General features: G+C 47.6%; 1 protein-coding gene across 1 annotated transcript in view; it reads left to right on the forward strand.

Moving 5' to 3' along the window:
- The window catches only part of LOC148141098 (transmembrane protein 17-like), a 30,999-nt gene extending 12,533 nt beyond the window's left edge, over positions 1-18,466 (forward strand). Inside the window, exons 2-5 of the mRNA XM_087979083.1 lie at positions 16,095-16,187; positions 16,876-16,973; positions 17,812-17,917; positions 18,228-18,466. Coding sequence (XP_087835209.1) covers positions 16,095-16,187; positions 16,876-16,973; positions 17,812-17,917; positions 18,228-18,466 — 536 coding nt within the window. The remainder of the gene's footprint in view (positions 1-16,094; positions 16,188-16,875; positions 16,974-17,811; positions 17,918-18,227) is intronic.
- Positions 18,467-21,684: the final 3,218 nt, after the last annotated feature.

The following is a 21,684-nucleotide window of genomic DNA, read 5'->3' on the forward strand; positions in this document are numbered from 1 at the left end:
ACATGCTCCCATCTTCCTATAAAAGCCCCCTCTCCCTCTGTCCATGCTCCCATCTTTCTATAAAAACCCCCTCCCCCATCCATGTGCATCATCTTTCTATAAAAGCCCCCTCTCCCTCTATCCATGTGCCTTATCTTTCTATAAAAGCTGCCTCTCCCTCTGTCCATGTGTCTCATCTGTCTATAAACACCCTGCTCCCTCTATCCATGCATCCATCTTTCCATAAAAGCCCTCTCTCCCTCTATCCATGCTCCCATTTTCTATAAAAGCCCCCTCTCCATCTATCGATGCACCCATCTTTCTTTAAAAGCCCCCCTCACCCTCTCTGTTCCTCATCTTCCTATAAAAGCTCCATTTCCCTCTATCCACGCCTCCATCTTTCTATAAAACCCCCCTCCCCCTCTATCCATGCTCCCACCTTTCTATAAGTGCCCCTCTCCCTCTATCTATGCCCCATCCTTCTATCAAAGCCCCCTCTCCCTCTATCCATGCTACCCTCTTTCTATAAAAGCACACTCTCCCTCTATCCATGCCCCCATCTTTCTATAAAAGCCCTCTCTCCCTCCATCCATGCCCCCATCTTTCTATAAAAGCCCCCTCACCCTCTGTCCATGTGCCCCATCTTTCTATAAAAGACCCCTCTCTCACTATCCATTCCCCCATCTTCCTATAAAAGCCCCCTCTCCCTCTGTCCATGCTCCCATCTTTCTATAAAAGCCCCCTCCCCCAACCATGTGCATCATCTTTCTATAAAAGCCCCCTCTCCCACTATGCATGTGCCTCATCTTTCTATAAAAGCCCCCTCACCCTCTGTCCATGTGCCCCATCTTTCTATAAAAGCCCTCTCTCTCTCCATTCATGCCCCCATCTTTATATAAAAGCCCCCTCTCCCTCTATCAATGCACCCATCTATCTATAAAAGCCCACTCTCTCACTATCCATGCCCCCATCTTTCTAGAAAAGCACCCCTCCCTCTATCCATGCTCCCATCTTTCTTTAAAAGCCCCCTCTCCCTCTATCCATGCTCCCATCTTTCTTTAAAAGCCCCCTCTCCCTCTATCCATGCTCCGATCTTTATATAAAAGTCCCTTCTCCCTCTATCCATGTGCATTATCTTTGTATAAAAGCGCACTCTCCCTCTATCCATGCACCCATATTTCTATGAAAGCCATCTTTCCCTCTATCCATGTGCCTCATCTTTCTGTCAAACCTCCCTCTGCCTCGATCCATGTGTCTCATCTTTCTATAAAAGCCCCGTCTTCCAATATCCATACTTCTATCTCTCTTTAAAAGCCCCCTCACACTCTATCCATTTGCCTCATCTTTCTCTAAAAGCCCCCTCTCCCTCTGTCTGTGTGCCTCATCTTTCTATAAAAGCCCCTTCACCCTCTGTCCACGTGCCTCATCTATCTTTAAAAGTCCCCTCTCCCTCTATCCATGCCCCCATCTTTATATAAAAGCCCTCTCACCCTCTATTTATTCCCATTTTTCTATAAATGCCATCTCTCCCACTATCCATGACCCATCTTTTTATAAAGGCCCCCTCTCCATCTATACATGCTCCCATCTTTCTATAAAAGCCCCCACTCCCTCCGTCCACATGCCTCATCTTTTTATAAAAGCCCCCTCTCCCTCTATACATGCTCCCATATTTCTATAAAAGCCCCCTCTACCTATGTCCTTGAATCTCATCATTCTATAAAAGCCCCCTCCCCCGTGTCCATACTCCCATCTTTCTATAAAAGCCCCCTCTCCCTCTGTTCATGTGCCACATGTATCTATAAAAGCCCCCTCTTCCTCTGTTCATGCTCCCATCTTTCTTTAAAGGCCCCCTCTCTCTCTATCCATGCTCCCATTTTGATATAAGAGCTCCCTCTCCCCCTATCCATGCCCCCATCTTTCTATAAAAGCCTGTTCTCCCTCTATCCATGCACCTCATCTTTCTATAAATGCCCCCTCTCCCTCTATCCATGCTCCCCTCTTTCTATAAAAGCACACTCTCCCTCTATCCATGCCCCCATCTTTCTATAAAAGCCCCCTCTCCCTCTATCAATGCACCCATCTTTCTATAAAAGCTCACTCTCCCACTATCCATGCCCCCATCTTTCTAAAAAAGCACCCCTCCCTCTATCCATGCCCCACCTTTCTATACAAGCCCCCTCTCCCTCTATCCATGCTCCCATCTTTCTATAAAAGCCCCCTCACCCTCTGTCCATGTGCCCCATCTTTCAATAAAAGTCCCCTCTCCCTCCATCCATGCCCCCATCTTTATATAAAACACCCCTCTCCCTCTATCAATGCACCCATCTTTCATTAAAAGCCCACTCTCCCACTATCCATGCCCCCATCTTTCTAGAAAAGCACCCTCCCTCTATCCATGCCCCGCCTTTCTATACAAGCCCCCTCTTCCTCTATCCATGCTCCCACCTTTCTATAAAAGCCCCCTCTCCCTCTATCCATGCCCCCATTTTTCTATAAATGTCCCCTCTCCCTCTATCCATGTGCATTATCATTGTATAAAAGCGCACTCTCCCTCTATCCATGCACCCATATTTCTATGAAAGCCCTCTTTCCCTCTACCCATTTGCATCATCTTTCTGTCAAAGCCCCCTCTGCCTCGATCCATGTGTCTCATCTTTCTATAAAAGCCCCCTCTCCCAATATCCATACTTCTATCTCTCTTTAAAAGCCCCCTCACCCTCTGTCCATGTGACTCATCTTTCTATAAAAGACCCCACCCTCTATCCATGCCCCATCTCTCTATAACAGACCCCTCTCCCTCCATCCATGCGCCCATCTTTCTATAAAAGCCCCCCCTCCAACTATCCATGCCCCATCTTTCTATAAAAGCCCCTTCTCCCTCTATCCATGCACCCATCTTTCTTTAAAAGACCCCTCTCCCTCTATCCATGTTCCAATCTTTCTGCAAAAGCACCCTCACCCTCTATCTATGCCCCCATCCTTCTATAAAATGCCCCTCGCCCTCTCTCCATGCACCCCATTTTTCTATAAAAGCCCACTTTCCCTCTATCCATGTGGATCATATTTCTATAAAAGCCCTCTCTGCCTCCATCCATGTGTCTCATCTTTCTGTTAAAACCCCCTCTCCCTCAATCCATGCTCCTATCTTTCTTTAAAAGCCCCCTCACACTCTATCCATGCCCCTAAATTTCCATCTTTCTGTAAAAGCGCCCTCTCCCTCTATCTATGCTCACATCTCTCTATAAAAGCCCCCTCTCACATAGATAGCTATGCTCGCATATTTGTATAAAAGCCCCATCTCCCTCTATCCATGCCCCCATCTTTCTATAAAAGCCCCCTCTCCCTCTGTCCATGCACCCATCTTTCTATAAAAGCTCCCCCCATGTCCCTCTATCCATGATCCCATCTTTCTATAAATGCTCCTCCCTGTCCCTCTACCCATGTTCCCAGATTTGTATAAAATCCCCCTCACTCTCTGTCCATGTGCAACATCTTTCTATAAAACCCCCCTCTCACTCAGTCTGTATGCCTCATCTTTCTAAAAAAGCCCCTTCACCCTTTGTCCATGTGCCTCATCTATCTATAAATGCCCTCTCTCCCTCTATCCATGCCCCCATCCTTATATAAAAGCCCCCCTCCCTCTATTTATACCCCCATCTTTCTTTAAATAGCATCTCTCCCACTATCCATGACCCATCTTTTTATAAAGGCCCCCTCTCCCTCTATACATGCCCCCATCTTTCTATAAAAGCCCCCACTCCCTCAGTCCATTTACCTCATCTTTCTATAAAAGCCCCCTCACCCTCAGTCCACATACCTTATCTTTCGATAAAAGCCCTCTCTCCCTCTATCCATGCTCCCATATTTCTATAAAAGCCCCCTCTACCTATGTCCTTGAATCTCATCATTCTATAAAAGCCCCCTCCCCCTTATCCATACTCACATCTATCTATAAAAGCCCCCTCTCCCTCTGTTCATGTGCCACATGTATCTATAAAAGCACCCTCTTCCTCTGTTCATGCTCCCATCTTTCAATAAAAGCCCCCTCTCCCTCTATCCATGCAGCCATCTTTATATAAAAGCACCCTCTCCCTCTGTTTATGCCCCCATCTTTCTATAAAAGCCCCCCTCCCTCTATCCAGGCACCCATCTTTCTATTAAAGTCCTCTCTCCCTCTGTTCATGTGTCTCTTCTTTCTATAAAAGCCCCCTCTCCCTCTGTCCATGCTGCCATCCTTCTATAAAAGCCCCCTCCCCCATCCATGTGCATCATCTTTCTATAAAAGCCCCCTCTCCCTCTATCCATGTGCCTCATCTTTCTTAAAAAGCCCCCTCTCCCTCTGTCCATGCTAACATCTTTCTATAAAAGCTCCCTCTCCCTCTGTCCATGTGTCTCATCTGTCTATAAACACCCTGCTCCCTCTATCCATGCATCCATCTTTCCATAAAAGCCCTCTCTCCCTCTATCTATGCTCCCATTCTCTATAAAAGCCCACTCTCCATCTATCGATGCACCCATCTTTCTTTAAAAGACCCCCTCACCCTCTATGTTCCTCATCTTCCTATAAAAGCTCCCTTTCCCTCTATCCACGACTCCATCTTTCTATAAAAGCCCCCTCTCCCTCTATCCATGCCCCCACCTTTCTATAAGTGCCCCTCTCCCGCTATCTATGCCCCATCCTTCTATCAAAGCCCCCTCTCCCTCTATCCATGCTACCCTCTTTCTATAAAAGCACACTCTCCCTCTATCCATGCCCCCATCTTTCTATAAAAAGCCCTCTCTCCCTCCATCCATGCCCCCATCTTTCTATAAAAGCCTCCTCACCCTCTGTCCATGTGCCCCATCTTTCTATAAAAGACCCCTCTCTCACTATCCATGCCCCCATCTTCCTATAAAAGCCCCCTCTCCCTCTGTCCATGCTCCCATCTTTCTATAAAAGCCCCCTCCCCATCCATGTGCATCATCTTTCTATAAAAGCCCCCTCTCCCTCTATGCATGTGCCTCATCTTTCTTAAAAAGCCCCCTCTCCCTCTGCCCATGCTAACATCTTTCTATAAAAGCACACTCTCCCTCTATCCATGCCCCCATCTTTCTATAAAAGCCCTCTCTCTCTCCATTCATGCCCCCATCTTTATATAAAAGTCCCTCTCCCTCTAACAATGCACCCATCTATCTATAAAAGCCCACTCTCTCACTATCCATGCCCCCATCTTTCTAGAAAAGCACCCCTCCCTCTATCCATGCCACGCCTTTCTATACAAGCCCCTTCTCCCTCTATCCATGCCCCCATCTTTCTATAAAAGCCCTCTCTCTCTACATTCATGCCCCCATCTTTATATAAAAGCCCCTCTCCCTCTAACAATGCACCCATCTATCTATAAAGGTCCCCCCTCCCTCTATCCATGTGCATTATCATTGTATAAAAGCGCACTCTCCCTCTATCCATGCACCCATATTTCTATGAAAGCCATCTTTCCCTCTATCCATGTGCCTCATCTTTCTGTCAAACCTCCCTCTGCCTCGATCCATGTGTCTCATCTTTCTATAAAAGCCCCCTCTCCCAATATCCATACTTCTATCTCTCTTTAAGAGCCCCCTCACACTCTATCCATTTGCCTCATCTTTCTCTAAAAGCCCCCTCTCCCTCTGTCTGTGTGCCTCATCTTTCTATAAAAGCCCCTTCACCCTACGTCAATGTGCCTCATCTATCTTTAAAAGTCCCCTCTCCCTCTATCCATGCCCCCATCTTTATATAAAAGCCCCCTCACCCTCTATTTATTCCCATAAATGCCATCTCTCCCACTATCCATGACCCATCTTTCTATAAAAGCCCCCTCTCCCTCTATACATGCTCCCATATTTCTATAAAAGCCCCCTCTACCTATGTCCTTGAATCTCATCTTTCTATAAAAGCCCCCTCCCCCGTGTCCATACTCCCATCTTTCTATAAAAGCCCCCTCTCCCTCTGTTCATGTGCCACATGTATCTATAAAAGCCCCCTCTTCCTCTGTTCATGCTCCCATCTTTCTTTAAAGGCCCCCTCTCTCTCTATCCATGCTCCCATTTTGATATAAGAGCCCCCTCTCCCCCTATCCATGCCCCCATCTTTCTATAAAAGCCTGCTCTCCCTCTATCCATGCACCTCATCTTTCTATAAATGCCCCCTCACCCTCTGTCCATGTGCCTCATCTTTCTATAAAAAAACCCCTCCCTCTATACGTGCCCCCATCTTTATATAAAAGCCCCCTCTCCCTCTATTTTTGCCCCCATCTTTCTATAAAAGCCTGCTCTCCCTCTATCCATGCTCCCATCTTTCTATTAAAGCTCGCTCTCCCGCTATCAATGCTCCCAGCTTTATATAAAAGACCCCACTCCCTCTATCCATGCCCCAATCTATTTATAGAAGCCCCCTCTCCCTCTATCCACGGCCCCATCATTTTATAAAGCCCCCTCGCCCTCTATGTATGCTCCCGTCTTTCCATTAAAGCTCCCACTCCCTCTATCCATGCTCCCACCTTTCTATAAAAACCCCCTCTCCCTCTATCCATGCTCCCACCTTTCTATAAAAGCCCCCTCTCCCTGTATCCATGCTCCCATCTATCTATAAAAGCCCCCACTTTCTCTGTCCATGTGCCACATGTGTCTATAAAAGCCCCCTCTCCCTCTGTTCATGCTCCCATCTTTCTATAAAAGCCACCTCTCCATCTATCCTGTGCTATCATCTTTCTATAAAAGTCCCCTCTCCCTCTGTCCATGGGCCTCATCTTTCTATAAAAGCCCCCTCTCCCTCTATCCATGCTCCCATTTTGCGACAAAAACTCCCCCTCCCTCTATCCATGCACCCACCTTTCTTTAAAAGCCCCCTCACCCTCTGTCCATGTGCCTCATCTATCTATAAAAGCCCTCCTCCCTCTATCCATGCCCCCATCTTTATATTAAAGCCCCCTCTGCCTCTATTTATGCCCCCATCTTTCTATGACTGCCATCTCTCCCACTATCCATGACCAATCTTTCTATAAAGGCCTTCTCTCCCTCTATCCATGCTCCCATCTTTCTATAAAAGCCCGCTCTACCTATGTCCTTACATCTCATCATTCTATAAAAGCCCCCTCTCCCTCTGTCCATGTGCCTCATATTTCTATAAATGCCCCCTCTCCCTCTGTCCATGTGCCTCATCTTTCTATAAAAGCCCCCTCTCCCTCTGTCCGTATGCCTCATCTGTGTATAATGGCCCCCTCACACTCTGTCCATGTGATTCATCTATCTATAAAAGCCCCCTCTCCCTCTGTTCATGTGTCACATGTATCTATAAAAGCCCCCTCTCCCTCTATCCATGCTCCCATCATTCTATAAAAGCCCCCTCTACCTATGTCCTTACATCTCATCATTCTATAAAAGCCTCCTCTCCATCTATCCATGCTCCCATCTTTCTATAAAAGCACCCTCTACCTATGTCCTTACATCTCATCTTTCTATAAAAGCCCACTCTCCCTCTATCCATGCCCCCATCTTTATATAAAAACCCCCTCTATTTATGCCCCATCATTCTATAAATGCCACCTATCCCACTATCCATGACCCATCTTTCTATAAAGGCCCCCTCTCCCTCTACACATGCTCCCATCTTTCTATAAAAGCCCCCTCTACCTCTGACATTGTATTTCATCATTCTATAAAAGCCCCCTCTCCCTCTGCCCATGTGCCTCATCTTTCTATAAAAGCCCCCTATCCCTCTGTCCGTATGCCTCATCTTTGTATAGTGGCCCCCTCACCCTCTGTCCATGTGACTCATCTATCTATAAAAGCCCCCTCTCCCTCTCTCCATGCACCCATCTTTCTCTAAAAGACCCCACCCCCTCAGTCCATGTGCCTCATCTTTCTATAAAAGCCCCCACCCTCAGTCCACTTGTTTCATCTTTCTATAACAGCCCCCTCGCCCTGTATCCATGCTCCCATCGATCTATAAAACTCCACTCACCCTCTGTTCATTTGCCACATGTATCTATAAAAGCCCCCTCTCCCTCTGTCCGTATGCCTCATCTGTGTATAATGGCCCCCTCACACTCTGTCCATGTGATTCATCTATCTATAAAAGCCCCCTCATGCTACAATATTTCTATGCTACAATGTTCATGCTACAATATTTCTATAAAAGCCCACACTCCCTCTATCCATGCCCCCAGCTTTCTATAAAAGCCCCCACTCCCTCTATCCAGGCACCCATCTTTCTATTAAAGTCCCCCTCCCTCTGTCCATGTGTCTCATCTTTCTATAAAAGCCCACTCACCCTCTGTCCATGCTTCCATCCTTCTATAAAAGCCCCCTCCCCCCATCCATGTGCCTCATCTTTCTTAAAAAGCCCCCTCTCCCTCTGTCCATGCTAACATCTTTCTATAAAAGCTGCCTCTCCCTCTGTCCATGTGTCTCATCTGTCTATAAACACCCTGCTCCCTCTATCCATGCATCCATCTTTCCATAAAAGCCCTCTCTCCCTCTATCCATGCTCCCATTTTTCTATAAATGCCCCCTCTCACTCTATCGATGCACCCATCTTTCTTTAAAAGCCCCCTCACCCTCTGTCTATGTGCCTCATCTTCCTATAAAAGCTCCCTCTCCCTCTATCCATTCCCCCACCTTTCTATAAAAGCCCCCTCTCCCTCTATCCATGCCCCACCTTTCTATAAAAGCCCCCTCTCCCTCTATCCACGCCCCCATCTTTCTATAAACGTCCCCTCTCCCTCTATCCATGCCCCCACCTTTCTATTAGTGCCCCCTCTCCCTCTATCTATGCCCCATCTTTCTATCAAAGCCCCCTCACCCTCTATCCATGGCCCATCTTTCTATAAAAGCACCCTCTCCCTCTATCCATGTGTCTCATCTTTATATAAAAGCCCCCTCTCCCTCTGTCCATGTGCCTCATCTTTCTATAAAAGCCCCCTCACCCTATGTCCATGTGCCTCATATTTCTATGAAAGCCCCTATCCCTCTATCCATGCCCTGATCTTTTTATAAAAGCCTCCTCTCCCTCTATTCATGCTCCCATCCTTCGATAAAAGCTCCCTCACCCTCTGTCCATGTGCCTCATCTTTCTATAAAAGCCCCCTCTCACTCAATCTATGCTCGCATATTTGTATAAAAGCCCCACCTCCCTCTATCCATGCCCCCATCTTTCTATAAAAGCCCCCTCTCCCTCTGTTCATGCTCCCCGCTTTCTATAAAAGCCACCTCTCCATCTATCGTGTGCTATCATCTTGCCATAAAAGTCCCCTCTCCCTCTGTCCATGGGACTCATCTTTCTGAAAGCACCCTCTCCCTCGATCCATGCTCCCATTTTGCTACAAAAGCTCCCTCTCCATCTATCCATGCACCCATCTTTCTTTGAAAGCCCTCTCACCCTCTGTCCACGTGCCTCATCTTTCCATAAAAGCCCCCTTTCCCTCTGTCTATGCTCGCATCTTTCTATAAAAGCCCCCTCTGCCTCTGACAATGAACCCATCTTTCTATAAAATCTCCTCCCTGTCCCTCTATCCATGATCCCATCTTTCTATCAATGCTCCTCCCTGTCCCTCTACCCATGCTCCCACCTTCGTATAAAATCCCCCTCACTCTATGTCCATGTGCCTCATCTTTCTATAAAACCCCCCCCTCCGTTTGTCCATGTGTCTCATCTATCTATAAATGCCCCCTCTCCCTCTATCCATGCCCCCATCTTTATATAAAAGCCCCCTCTCCTTCTATTTATACCCCCATCTTTCTATAAATCTCTCCCACAATCCATGACCCATCTTTTTATAAAGGCCCCCTCTCCCTCTATACATGCCCCCATCTTTCTATAAAAGCCCCCACTCCCTCAGTCCATTTACTTCATCTTTCTATAAAAGCCCCCTCACCCTCAGTCCACATACCTTATCTTTCGATAAAAGCCCTCTCTCCCTCTATCCATGCTCCCATATTTCTATAAAACCCCCTCTACCGATGTCCTTGAATCTCATCATTCTATAAAAGCCCCCTCCCCCGTATCCATACTCACATCTATCTATAAAAGCCCCCTCTTCCTCTGTTCATGCTCCCATCTTTCAATAAAAGCCCCCTCTCCCTCTATCCATGCAGCCATCTTTATATAAAAGCACCCTCTCCCTCTGTTTATGCCCCCATCTTTCTATAAAAGCCTTCTCTCCCTCTATCCATGCGCCTCATCTTTCTATTCAAGCCCCCTCACCCTCTGTCCATGTGCCTCATCTTTATATAAAAGCCCCCCTCCCTCCATTTATGCCCCCATCTTTCTATAAAAGTCTGTTCTCCCTCTATACGTGCCCCCATCTTTATATAAAAGCCCCCTCTCCCTCTATTTTTGCCCCCATCTTTCTATAAAAGCCTGCTCTCCCTCTATCCATGCTCCTACCTTTCTATAAAAACCCCCTCTACCTATGTCCTTGTATCTCATCATTCTATAAAAGCCCCCTCTCCCTGTATCCATGCTCCAATCTAACTATAAAAGTCTTCACTTTCTCTGTCCATGTGCCACATGTGTCTATAAAAGCCCCCTCTCCCTCTGTTCATGCTCCCATCTTTCTATAAAAGCCACCTCTCCATCTATCCTGTGCTATCATCTTTCAAAAAAAGCTCCCTCTCCCTCTATCCATGCACCCATCTTTCTTTAAAAGCCCGCTCACCCTCTGTCCATGTGCCTCATCTATCTATAAAAGCCCCCCTCCCTCTATCCATGCCCCCATCTTTATATTAAAGCCCCCTCTGCCTCTATTTATGCCCCCATCTTTCTATAAATGCCATCTCTCCCACCATCCATGACCCATCTTTCTATAAAGGCCTCCTCTCCCTCTACACATGATCCCATCTTTCTATAAAAGCCCCTCTACCTCTGACATTGTATCTCATCATTTTATAAAAGCCCCCTCTCCCTGTATCCATGCTACCATCTATCTATAAAAGCCCCCTGTCCCTGTATCCATGCTCCCATCTATCTATAAAAGCCCCCTCTCCCTCTGTTCATGTGTCACATGTATCTATAAAAGCCCCCTCTACCTCTATCCATGCTCCCATCTTTCTATAAAAGCCCCCTCTACCCATGTCCTTACATCTCATCATTCTATAAAAGCCCCCTCTCCCTCTATCCATGTGCCTCATCTTTCTATAAAAGCCCCCTCTCCCTCTATCCATGTGCCTCATCTTTCTATAAAAGCCCCCTCTCCCTCTGTCCATGTGCCTCATCTTTCTATAAAAACTCCCTCTCCCTCTGTCCGTACGCCTAATCTGTGTATAATGGCCCGCTCACCCTCTGTCCATGTGATTCATCTATCTATAAAAGCCCCCTCTCCCTCTGTTCATGTGCCACATGTATCTATAAAAGCCCCCTCTCCCTCTATTCATGCTCCCATCTTTCTATAAAAGCCCCCTCTCCCTCTATCCATGGTCCCATCTTTCTATAAAAGCCCCCTCTCCCTCTGTCCATGTGTCTCATCTTCCTATAAAAGCCCCCTCTCCCTCTGTCCCCGCTCCCATCTTTCCATAAAAGCCCCCTCACCCCATCCATGTGCATCATCTTTCTCTAAAAGCCCCCACCCCCTCTATCCATGTGCCTCATCTTTCTTAAAAAGCCCACTCTCCCTCTGTCCATGCTAACATCTTTCTATAAAAGCTCCCTCTCCCTCTGTCCATGTGTCTCATCTGTCTATAAACACCCTGCACCCTCTATCCATGCATCCATCTTTCCATAAAAGACCCCTCTCCCTCTATCGATGCACACATCTTTCTTTAAAAGACCCCCTCACCCTCTATGTTCCTCATCTTCCTATAAAAGCTCCCTTTCCCTCTATCCACGCCTCCATCTTTCTATAAAATCCCCCTCTCCCTCTATCCATGCCCCCACCTTTCTATAAGTGCCCCCCTCCCTCTATCTATGCCCCATCCTTCTATCAAAGCCCCCCTCCCTCTATCCATGCTACTCTCTTTCTATAAAAGCACACTCTCCCTCTATCCAAGCCCCCATCTTTCTATAAAAGCCCTCTCTCCCTCCATCCATGCCCCCATCTTTCTATAAAAGCCCCCTCACCCTCTGTCCATGTGCCCCATCTTTCTATAAAAGACCCCTCTCTCTCCATCCATGCCCCCATCTTTATAAAAAAGCCCCCTCTCCCTCTATCAATGCACCCATCTATCTATAAAAGCCCACTCTCTCACTATCCATGCCCCATCTTTCTAGAAAAGCACTCCTCCCTCTATCCATGCCCCGCCTTTCTATACAAGCCCCCTCTCCCTCTATCCATGCTCCCATCTTTCTTTAAAAGCCCCCTCTCCCTCTATCCATGCACCCATCTTTCTATAAAGGACCCCCCTCCCTCTATCCATGTGCATTATCTTTGTATAAAAACGCACTCTCCCTCTATCCATGCACCCATATTTCTATGAAAGCCATCTTTCCCTCTATCCATGTGCCTCATCTTTCTGTCAAAGCTCCCTCTGCCTCGATCCATGTGTCTCATCTTTCTATAAAAGCCCCCTCTCCCAATATCCATACTTCTATCTCTCTTTAAAAGCCTCCTCACACTCTATACATGTGCCTCATCTTTCTTTAAAAGCCCCCTCTCCCTCTGTCTGTGTGCCTCATCCTTCCATAAAAGCCCCTTCACACTCTGTCCATGTGCCTCATCTATCTTTAAAAGTCCCCTCTCCCTCTATCCATGCCCCCATCTTTATATAAAAGCCCTCTTACCCTCTATTTATTCCCATTTTTCTATAAATGCCATCTCTCCCACTATCCATGACCCATCTTTCTATAAAAGCCCCCTCTACCTATGTCCTTGAATCTCATCTTTCTATAAAAGCCCCCTCTCCCTCTGTTCATGCTCACATCTTTCTTTAAAAGACCCCTCTCTCTCTATCCATGCTCCCATTTTAATATAAAAGCTCCCTCTCCCCCTATCCATGTCACCATCTTTCTATAAAAGCCTGCTCTCCCTCTATCCATGCACCTCATCTTTCTATAAATGCCCCCTCACCCTCTGTCCATGTGCCTCATCTTTCTATAAAAACCCCCTCCCTCTATACGTGCCCCCATCTTTATATAAAAGCCCCCTCTCCGTCTATTTTTGCCCCCATCTTTCTATAAAAGCCTGCTCTCCCTCTATCCATGCTCCCATCTTTCTATAAAAGTCCCGTTCCCAAATCCATGCCCCCATCTTTCTATAAAAGCCCGCTCTCCCTCTATCCATGCTCCCAGCTTTGTATAAAAGACCCCACTCCCTCTATCCATGCCCCAATCTATTTATAGAAGCCCCCTCTCCCTCTATCCACTGCCCCATCATTCTATAAAGCCCCCTCGCCCTCTATGTATGCTCCCATCTTTCCATTAAAGCTCCCACTCCCTCTATCCATGCACCCACCTTTCTATAAAAGCCCCCTCTCCCTGTATCCATGCTCCCATCTATCTATAAAAGCCCCCACTTTCTCTGTCCATGTGCCACATGTGTCTATAAAAGCTCCCTCTCCCTCTGTTCGTGCTCCCATCTTTCTATAAAAGCCACCTCTCCATCTATCCTGTGCTATCATCTTTCTATAAAGGTCCCCTCTCCCTCTGTCCATGGGTCTCATCTTTCTATAAAAGCCCCCTCTCCCTCTATCCATGCACCCATCTTTCTTTAAATGCCCCCTCACCCTCTGTCCATGTGCCTCATCTATCTATAAAAGCCCCCTCTCCCTCTATCCATGCCCCATCTTTCTATAAAGGCCTCCTCTCCCTCTATACATGCTCCCATCTTTCTATAAAAGCCCCCTCTACCTCTGACATTGTATTTCATCATTCTATAAAAGCCCCCTCTCCATCTGTCCGTATGCCTCATCTTTGTATAGTGGCCCCCTCACCCTCTGTCCATGTGACTTATCTATCTATAAAAGCCCCCTCTCCCTCTATTCATGCTCCCATCTTTCTCTAAAAGACCCCACCCCTCAGTCCATGTGCCTTATCTTTCTATAAAAGCCCCCACCCTCAGTCCACTTGTCTCATCTTTCTATAAAAGCCCCCTCTCCCTCTATCCATGCTCCCATCTTTCTATAAAAGCCCCCGCTACCTATGTCCTTGAATCTCATCATTCTATAACAGCCCCCTCGCCCTGTATCCATGCTCCCATCGATCTATAAAAGCCTCTGTTCATTTGCCACATGTATCTATAAAAGCCCCCTCTCCCTCTGTTCATGCTCCCATCTTTCTATAAATGCCCCCTCTCCCTCTATCCATGCAGCCATCTTTATATAAAAGCACCCTCTCCCTCTGTTTATGCCCCCATCTTTCTATAAAAGCCCCCTCTCCCTCTATCCAGGCACCCATCTTTCTATTAAAGTCCCCTCTCCATCTGTCCATGTGTCTCATCTTTCTATAAAAGCCCCCTCTCCCTCTGTCCATGCTTCCATCCTTCTATAAAAGCCCCCTCCCCCATCCATGTGCATCATCTTTCTATAAAAGCCCCCTCTCCCTCTATCCATGTGCCTCATCTTTCTTAAAAAGCCCCCTCTCCCTCTGTCCGTGCTAACATCTTTCTATAAAAGCTCCCTCTCCCTCTGTCCATGTGTCTCATCTGTCTATTCACACCCTGCTTCCTCTATCCATGCATCCATCTTTCCATAAAAGCCCTCTCTCCCTCTATCCATGCTCCCATTTTTCTATAAAAGCCCCCTGTCACTCTATCGATGCACCCATCTTTCTTTAAAAGCCCCCTCACCCTCTGTCTATGTGCCTCAACTTCCGATAAAAGCTCCCTCTCCCTCTATCCACGCCCCCATCTTTCTATAAAAGCCCCCTCTCCCTCTATCCATGCCCCCACCTTTCTATAAGTGCCCTCTCTCCCTCTATCTATGCCCCATCTTTCTATCAAAGCCCCCTCACCCTCTATCCATGGCCCATCTTTCTATAAAAGCCCCCTCCCCCTCTGTCCATGTGCCTCATCTTTCTATAAAGGCCCCCTCACCCGATGTCCATGTGCCTCATCTTTCTATGAAAGCCCCTATCCCTCTATCCATGCCCCGATCTTTTTATAAAATCCCCCTCTCCCTCTATCCATTCTCCCATCCTTCTATAAAAGCTCCCTCAACCTCTGTCCATGTGCCGCATCTTTCTATAAAAGCACCCTCTCCCTCTATCCATGCCCCCATTTTTGTATAAAAGATCCCTCTCCCTCTATCCATGCCCTCATCTTCCTATAAATTACCCCTCTCCCACCATCCATGCCGCATCTTTCTGTCAAAGCCCCCTCTCCCTCTCTCCATGCACCAAACTTTCTTCAAAGGCCCCCTCACCCTCTGTCCATGTGCATCATCTTTCTATATAATCCCCCTCTCCCTCTATCCAGGCCCCCATCTTTATATAAAAGCCCCCTCTCCCTCTATCCATGCTCCCATTCTTCTATACAAGCCCCCTCTCCATCTAACCATGCCCCATCTTTGTATAAAAGCCCCCCTCCATCTATCCATGCTCTCATCTTTCTATAAAAGCCCCCCTCCCTCTATCGATGTCCAATCTTTCCATAAAAGTCCCCTCTCCCTCTATCCTTGCACCCATCTTTCTTTAAAAGGCCCCTCACCCTCTATCCATGTGCCTCATCATTGTATAAACGCCCCATCCCCCTCTATCCATGCCCCCATCTTTCTATAAAATCTCCCTCACCCTCTATCCATGCCCCCATCTTTCTATAAAAGCCCCCCTCCCTCTATCCATGCCCCCATCTTTCTATAAAAGCCCCCTCTCCCTCTATCCAAGCCCTATCTTTCTAAAAAAGCCCCCTCTCCCTCTATCCAGGCCCCATCTATCTATAAAAGCCCCTTCCATCCATCTATCCATGCCCTATCTTTCACGAAAAGCCCCCTTTCCATCTATCCATGTCCCCTTTCTTTAAAAGCCCCCTCACCCTCTGTTCATATGCCTCATCTTTCTTTAAAAGCCCCCTCTCCCTCTATCCATGCCCCCATTTTTCTTTATAAGCCCCATCTTCCTCTGTCCATGCCCCGCATCTTTCTGTAAATGACCCTCTCCCTCTATCCATGCTCCCATCTTTCTATAAAAGCCCCCTCTCCCTCTGTCCAATGGTCTCGTCTTTCTATTAAAGCCCCCTCTCCCTCTGTCCATGCATCCATCCCGCAGATTGAGGGCAGCCCCCTCCCTTTGCCACTCCACCGGGAGCTCAGTCCCTTCATTCAGAGCCTCCCTAACCACTGACATTAATCAGTAACCCAGTTTATGTCCCTAACCACTGACAGTAATAACTAACCTGGTTAACATCACTAATCACTGACAGTAATCACTATCCCGGTTAACATCCCTAACCACCAACAGTAATCCCTAACCCGGTGAATGTACCTAACCACTGACAGTAGTCATTAACCCAGTTAATGTCCCTAATCACCGACAGTAATCACTAACCCGGTTAACATCCCTAACCACCGACAATACTCACAATCCTGTTCATGTCCCTAACCACCAACAGTAATTACTAACCTGGTTAACATCACTAACCAGTGACTGAAATCACTAACTGGGTTAACATCCCTAACCATGACAGTAATCACCATCCCGATTAACATCCCGAACCACTGATCATAATGACAAAGGAGAAAGTGAGGTCTGCAGATGCTGGAGATCAGAGCTGAAAATGTGTTGCTGGAAAAGCACAGCAGGTCAGGCAGCATCCAAGGAACAGGAGAATCGACGTTTCGGGCATAACCTGAAGAAGGGCTTATGTCCGAAACGTTGATTCTCCTGTTCCTTGGATGCTGTCTGACCTGCTGTGCTTTTCCAGCAATACATTTTCAGCTCATAATGACGAACCCAGACTCACTCATTCTCTCATTCCATTCTCTCTCTCTCTCTCTTTTTCTCTCTGAGACAAGAGAATGTGACCAGTCTGCCTCTACAAATTTGCCTCGACTTTAACCTCTATTTCTTCCCATTCTGGTGGGTGTATGAAGTTGTCATGTTGGAGCTGAAGGTCGGATTGGGGATAATTAGGAATGATGGGAGGGAAGGAGCCTGATTGTCCCACAGCAAGGGCCAGTGGAGGAGCAGAGTAAGGGCTGGTATTCAGTAATGGGGTATTAAAACGGAGTGCTTGTGAGAGTTCAGTGAGTTTTGGCATTGCATCTGATGGTTGCTATCTCTTGTTCTATTTCAAACTCTGTCTCTGATTTTGTGTCTGCCTCTGAATTGTGCCCTCTGTCTTTCTCCAACTCCGTAACCTTCATCTCCCCGCACCTCTCCTCCCCCTCTGTCTCTCCTTCTCTCTCGGCTCACAATCTCTCCTCATGTCCCACCCTTCCTCTCCTCACCTCTCCCCCTTTGCAACTCTCCCTCTTATCCCCCCTTCCTTGTGTCCTATTCCCTCCTCCATCTCTGCACTGCTTCCTCTCTGCTCCCTGCCCCCACCACCCACTCCATCTGTCTATCTCGGTCTGTCTTTCTTTTTCTCTCTCTGTCCCTCTCCCCTCTCTGTCCCTTCCCCCTCTCTGTCTCTCTCTCTCCCTCTCTCTCTCTCTGTTTCTGCTCTGTCTCTCTCCATCAGCCTGTCTCTGTTTCCCTCTTTTCCCACCTCTCTCTCCCGCTACCCCTAACCTCTCTGTCTGTTTCCCTGTGTTTTCCATCGTATCTCCCTTGGTCTGTCTCTCCCTCTCTCTTGTTTTCTCTCTCTCTCTCTCTTTGTCTTCTGCTCTGTTTGTCTCTCTGTCACCCTCTCTATCTATGCCCTCTCTCTTTCCCTCTCTCTGTCTTCTGCTCTGTGAGTCTCTGTCTCTGTCTCTCTCTCTCTCCCCACCCCCCAGCCCTTAACCCAGCACCAAGTGCTGAGCACATCCTACCACATTGTGCTCCTGCTCACCCTCATCTCCCTGATTGAAGTGATCCACCTTTACCTGGACTACATCGGCACCCCCCAGGAAAAGGGCAGCAGGACATGGAGTGGGGATGGAGGGGAGGGGATGGGGGAATGGGTATGGGGGAGGGTACAGGGAGAGAATAGGGATGGGGAGAGGATGGAGAGGGGTGGAAGGAGGGGACAGGAAGGGATGGGTTTGGGGGAATGGAATGGGGTAAAATGGGAGAGGGAATTGGATTTCGGGATGAGGGTTGAGTAACTGGACCCTGCAGTGGGCAGTTCGGGCTGGCCATACTGTGATCGCTGTGCCTGAGTTTGCCTTGTTTTCTCGCCCCTCCCTGTATCCTGTCCCCGTCTCTCTCGGCCTGTGCCCACAGGTGCCTGAGATGGCTGGTTTCTGGTTGCTGAGCTTGCTGCTGCAGATCCCCATGACACTGTTCGATTGCTGTAACCAGCAGCTCATGGTGCTGCACCTGGAGTACGATGTGAACCTGGTCTTTCTCGCTTTCCTGCTCATTGAAACCATGCTCACCTTCAGCAACCATGCCACCAGCTGGAGATCCACTTTCACATCACTCCGTTTCATAGCCTGGAGGGTCGCAGACACAGCCTGACCCCACCATCACTACCAAACCACATCTCGGGCACTACTCCCAACGTCAGGCACAATCTCCCCACCTTCTAACCCCAGCTTGGCACTGCCAGCACCCAGATCCACGGCTTGACTGCTCAAGGTGGCATTAACTGGGGCACCCCAGCCTGATGAGCACCAGAACAGCCATTACCAATGTCCAGATCATGACAAAAGATGGTGCATAGGGATGGAAGGGGCAACAGTATCTGGGCGTGCCCTCATTGGTCAGCATTACTCTGTGGTCACTCCCACCAACCAGTCTCTGGGGAAACAAGTTCGATCGGTCGCTGATGATGAATGCCTGCTGTCTATTAATGACCACGTCATCCTGCCCTTATCCAGAGACATCCTTTTACCATCCAGCGCCTCCAACTGTTTGAAAACACAGAAGAGCACTCAGCTCCGAACTGATGCCACAACAACAATGCCATCATGACCACATCAAGTTTATTTTTCCCAGGCGCTGTTGGTTACAGGAGAGATAATTGCTGGGACATCAGGACAAATTCTCCCTCGCATCTCACTAAAACCTCCATCCTTCACCAGCCTGTGTCTGGTGGGTTTGGGAAGTTTGTGGTCACAGCTCGCTGGCAGAGTTTATTCACTTCGTTAAGACGTTTCAGATTCAATACAAGATTTAATTGGATAAAGAAAGACAATTTCCAAGCAGGACCAGCTGAGAGTGTTTTCCTGGTTCTACAGCTATTTTGGCTGCAGTGGAGTGTTCAATCCTGATCTCTTCCAGCCTTTGATGGTCTACTTTGGTAGGGACAGTCTTTGTTCATCCATCGGTCTCAACGAAGGGAATCCGGCTCTTCTCCTGAGAAGATTGTGATTTATTCTCCTGGATTTACCCTCTCTCTCACACACACACACTCACACTCTTGTCCTTGATCTCTCTCAGACTGTCATCCTCTCCGTCTTTCTGACACACTCTTATCTCTCTCAGACATTCTTGCTCTCTCTCTCTCACATACACACAATCTTGCTCTCTCACTCTCACGCAATTTCACCCTCTCTCTCACACACACACTTTCATCCTCTCTCTTTCTCACAATCTCACCCTCTCTCACACATACTGTCTCTCTCCAATTCTCACTCACACACTCGCCTTCTCTCTTTCTAACACACACCCTCTATGTCTCCCTCTCACACACTCTCTTCCTCTCCACCTCACCTTATCCTCCACTGTCTTTCCCTCTCTCTCTCACATTTTCACCCTCTTTCCTATGCCCCATCTCTCCATCGTGGTCTATCTCTCTCCCCCGCTTCCTACAGCTATGTCTTCCCCTCCCCCTCTCTCTTTCTCTCACATCCCACTGTCTCCCACCTCTCTTCCTATCTCCATCTCTCCCTTCCTCTCCCATTCTCCCCTTCTTTTTCCATCTGCTGATGCTGTCTCTCCCTCTCCCTGTCTGTCTGTCTTTTCTGCTCTCACACTCTCTCATACAACTCTATCAGGTCTCCTCTCTTCCTCCTTCTCTCCAGAAAGAAAAGTCAGAGCCTTTCTTCATAAGGCAAGCCCTCCAGTCCAGGCAGCATCCTGGTAAACCTTCTTTGCACTCTCTCCAAAGCCTCTGTATCTTTCTTATAACAGGGCGACCAGAACTGGACACAATATTCCAAATGTGGCCTCACCAGTGACTTGTAGAGCTGCAGCAAATCCTCATGGCTCTTAAACTCTATCCCCCAGTTAATGAAAGCCAAAACACCATGTGCTTTCTTAACAACCCTGTCCACTTAGGTGGCAACTTTGATGGACCTACGTATTTGCACACGCAGATCCCTCTGTTCTTCCACACTATCAAGAATCCTGTCTTTAATCCTATATTTAGCATTCAAGTTCGACTTTCCAAAATGCATCACTTCGCATTTATCCAGGTTGAACTCCACCTACCGTTTCTCAGCCCAGCTCTGCATCCTGCCTATGTCACGCTGCAGCCTGCAGTAGCCCTCTATACTATTTACGACACCTCTAACCTTTGTGTCATCTGCAAATTTACTAACCCACCCCTCAACCTCCTCATCCAAGTCATTTATAAAAACTACAACGAGCAGAGGCCAAAGAACAGAGCCCTGCGGGACCCCACTCAACACTGTCCTCCAGGCAGAATACTTTCCATCTACAACCACTCTCTGCCTTCTGTCAGCCAGCCAATTCTGAATTCAGATAGCCAAATCTCCCTGTATCCCATACTTCCTGACTTAATGGATGAGCCTACCATGGAGAACCCTATCAAATGCCTTGCTGAAATCCACATCCACTGCTCGACCATCATCGACCTGTCTTGACACCTCCTCAAAGAACTCAATAAGATTTCTGAGGCATGACCTGCCCCTCACAAAGCCATGCTGACTGCCCTTAATCACACTATGCTTTGCCAAGTAGTCATAAATCCTATCCCTCAGAATTTTTTCCAAAACTTTGCTGACCACAGACGTAAGACTGACTGATCTGTAATTGCCAGGGATTTCCCTATTACCCTTATTGAAAAGAGGAACAACATTCGCCTCCTTCCAATCCTCCAGTATGACTCCCGTGGAGAGTGAGGAGGCAAATATCCTCGCCAGTGGCTTAGCAACCTCCTTTCTCGCTTCTCGGAACAGCCTAGGATAAATCTGGTCTGGCTCTGGGGACTTATCAATCTTAATGTTTTCCAAAGTTTCTAGCACATCAACATCATCAATTTCGATCTGGTCAAGACTGTATCCCAGCTCCTCTAAGTTTTCATTTATAACAAGTTCTCTTTCCTTGGTGAAAACTGAAGCAAAAAACTCATTTAGGGCTTCTCCTAACTGCTCAGACTCCACGCACAAGTTCCCTCTATCCCTGATCGGCCCTTCCTTCTCCCTGATCATTTTCTTATTCCTCACGTTTGAGTAAAACGCTTTTGGGTTCTCACTAAACCTTCTTGCCAAGCCTTTTTCGTGCCCCCTCCTGGCTCTCCTAAGTCAATTTCTGAGCTCCTTCCTAGCAAGCCTGTAATCCTTTAAACCTGTGCTATGTCCTTGCTTCCTCCACCTTACATAAGCTGCTTTCTTCCTTTTGATGAGGAGTTCCTCTGTTCTCGTCATCCAAGGTTCCTTAATCTTACCCCTTCTTACCTGTCTGAGAGGAACAAATTTGTGCATCACTCACAACAACTGCTTCTTAAATAGTGTCCACATGTCTGGTGTAAGACTCAATAAACAAGTAAC

This window comes from Chiloscyllium plagiosum, unplaced genomic scaffold (assembly GCF_037043375.1).
Source record: "Chiloscyllium plagiosum isolate Xiang-an unplaced genomic scaffold, Cpla_swu_hap1 HiC_scaffold_35, whole genome shotgun sequence".
Classification (NCBI taxonomy): domain Eukaryota; kingdom Metazoa; phylum Chordata; class Chondrichthyes; order Orectolobiformes; family Hemiscylliidae; genus Chiloscyllium; species Chiloscyllium plagiosum.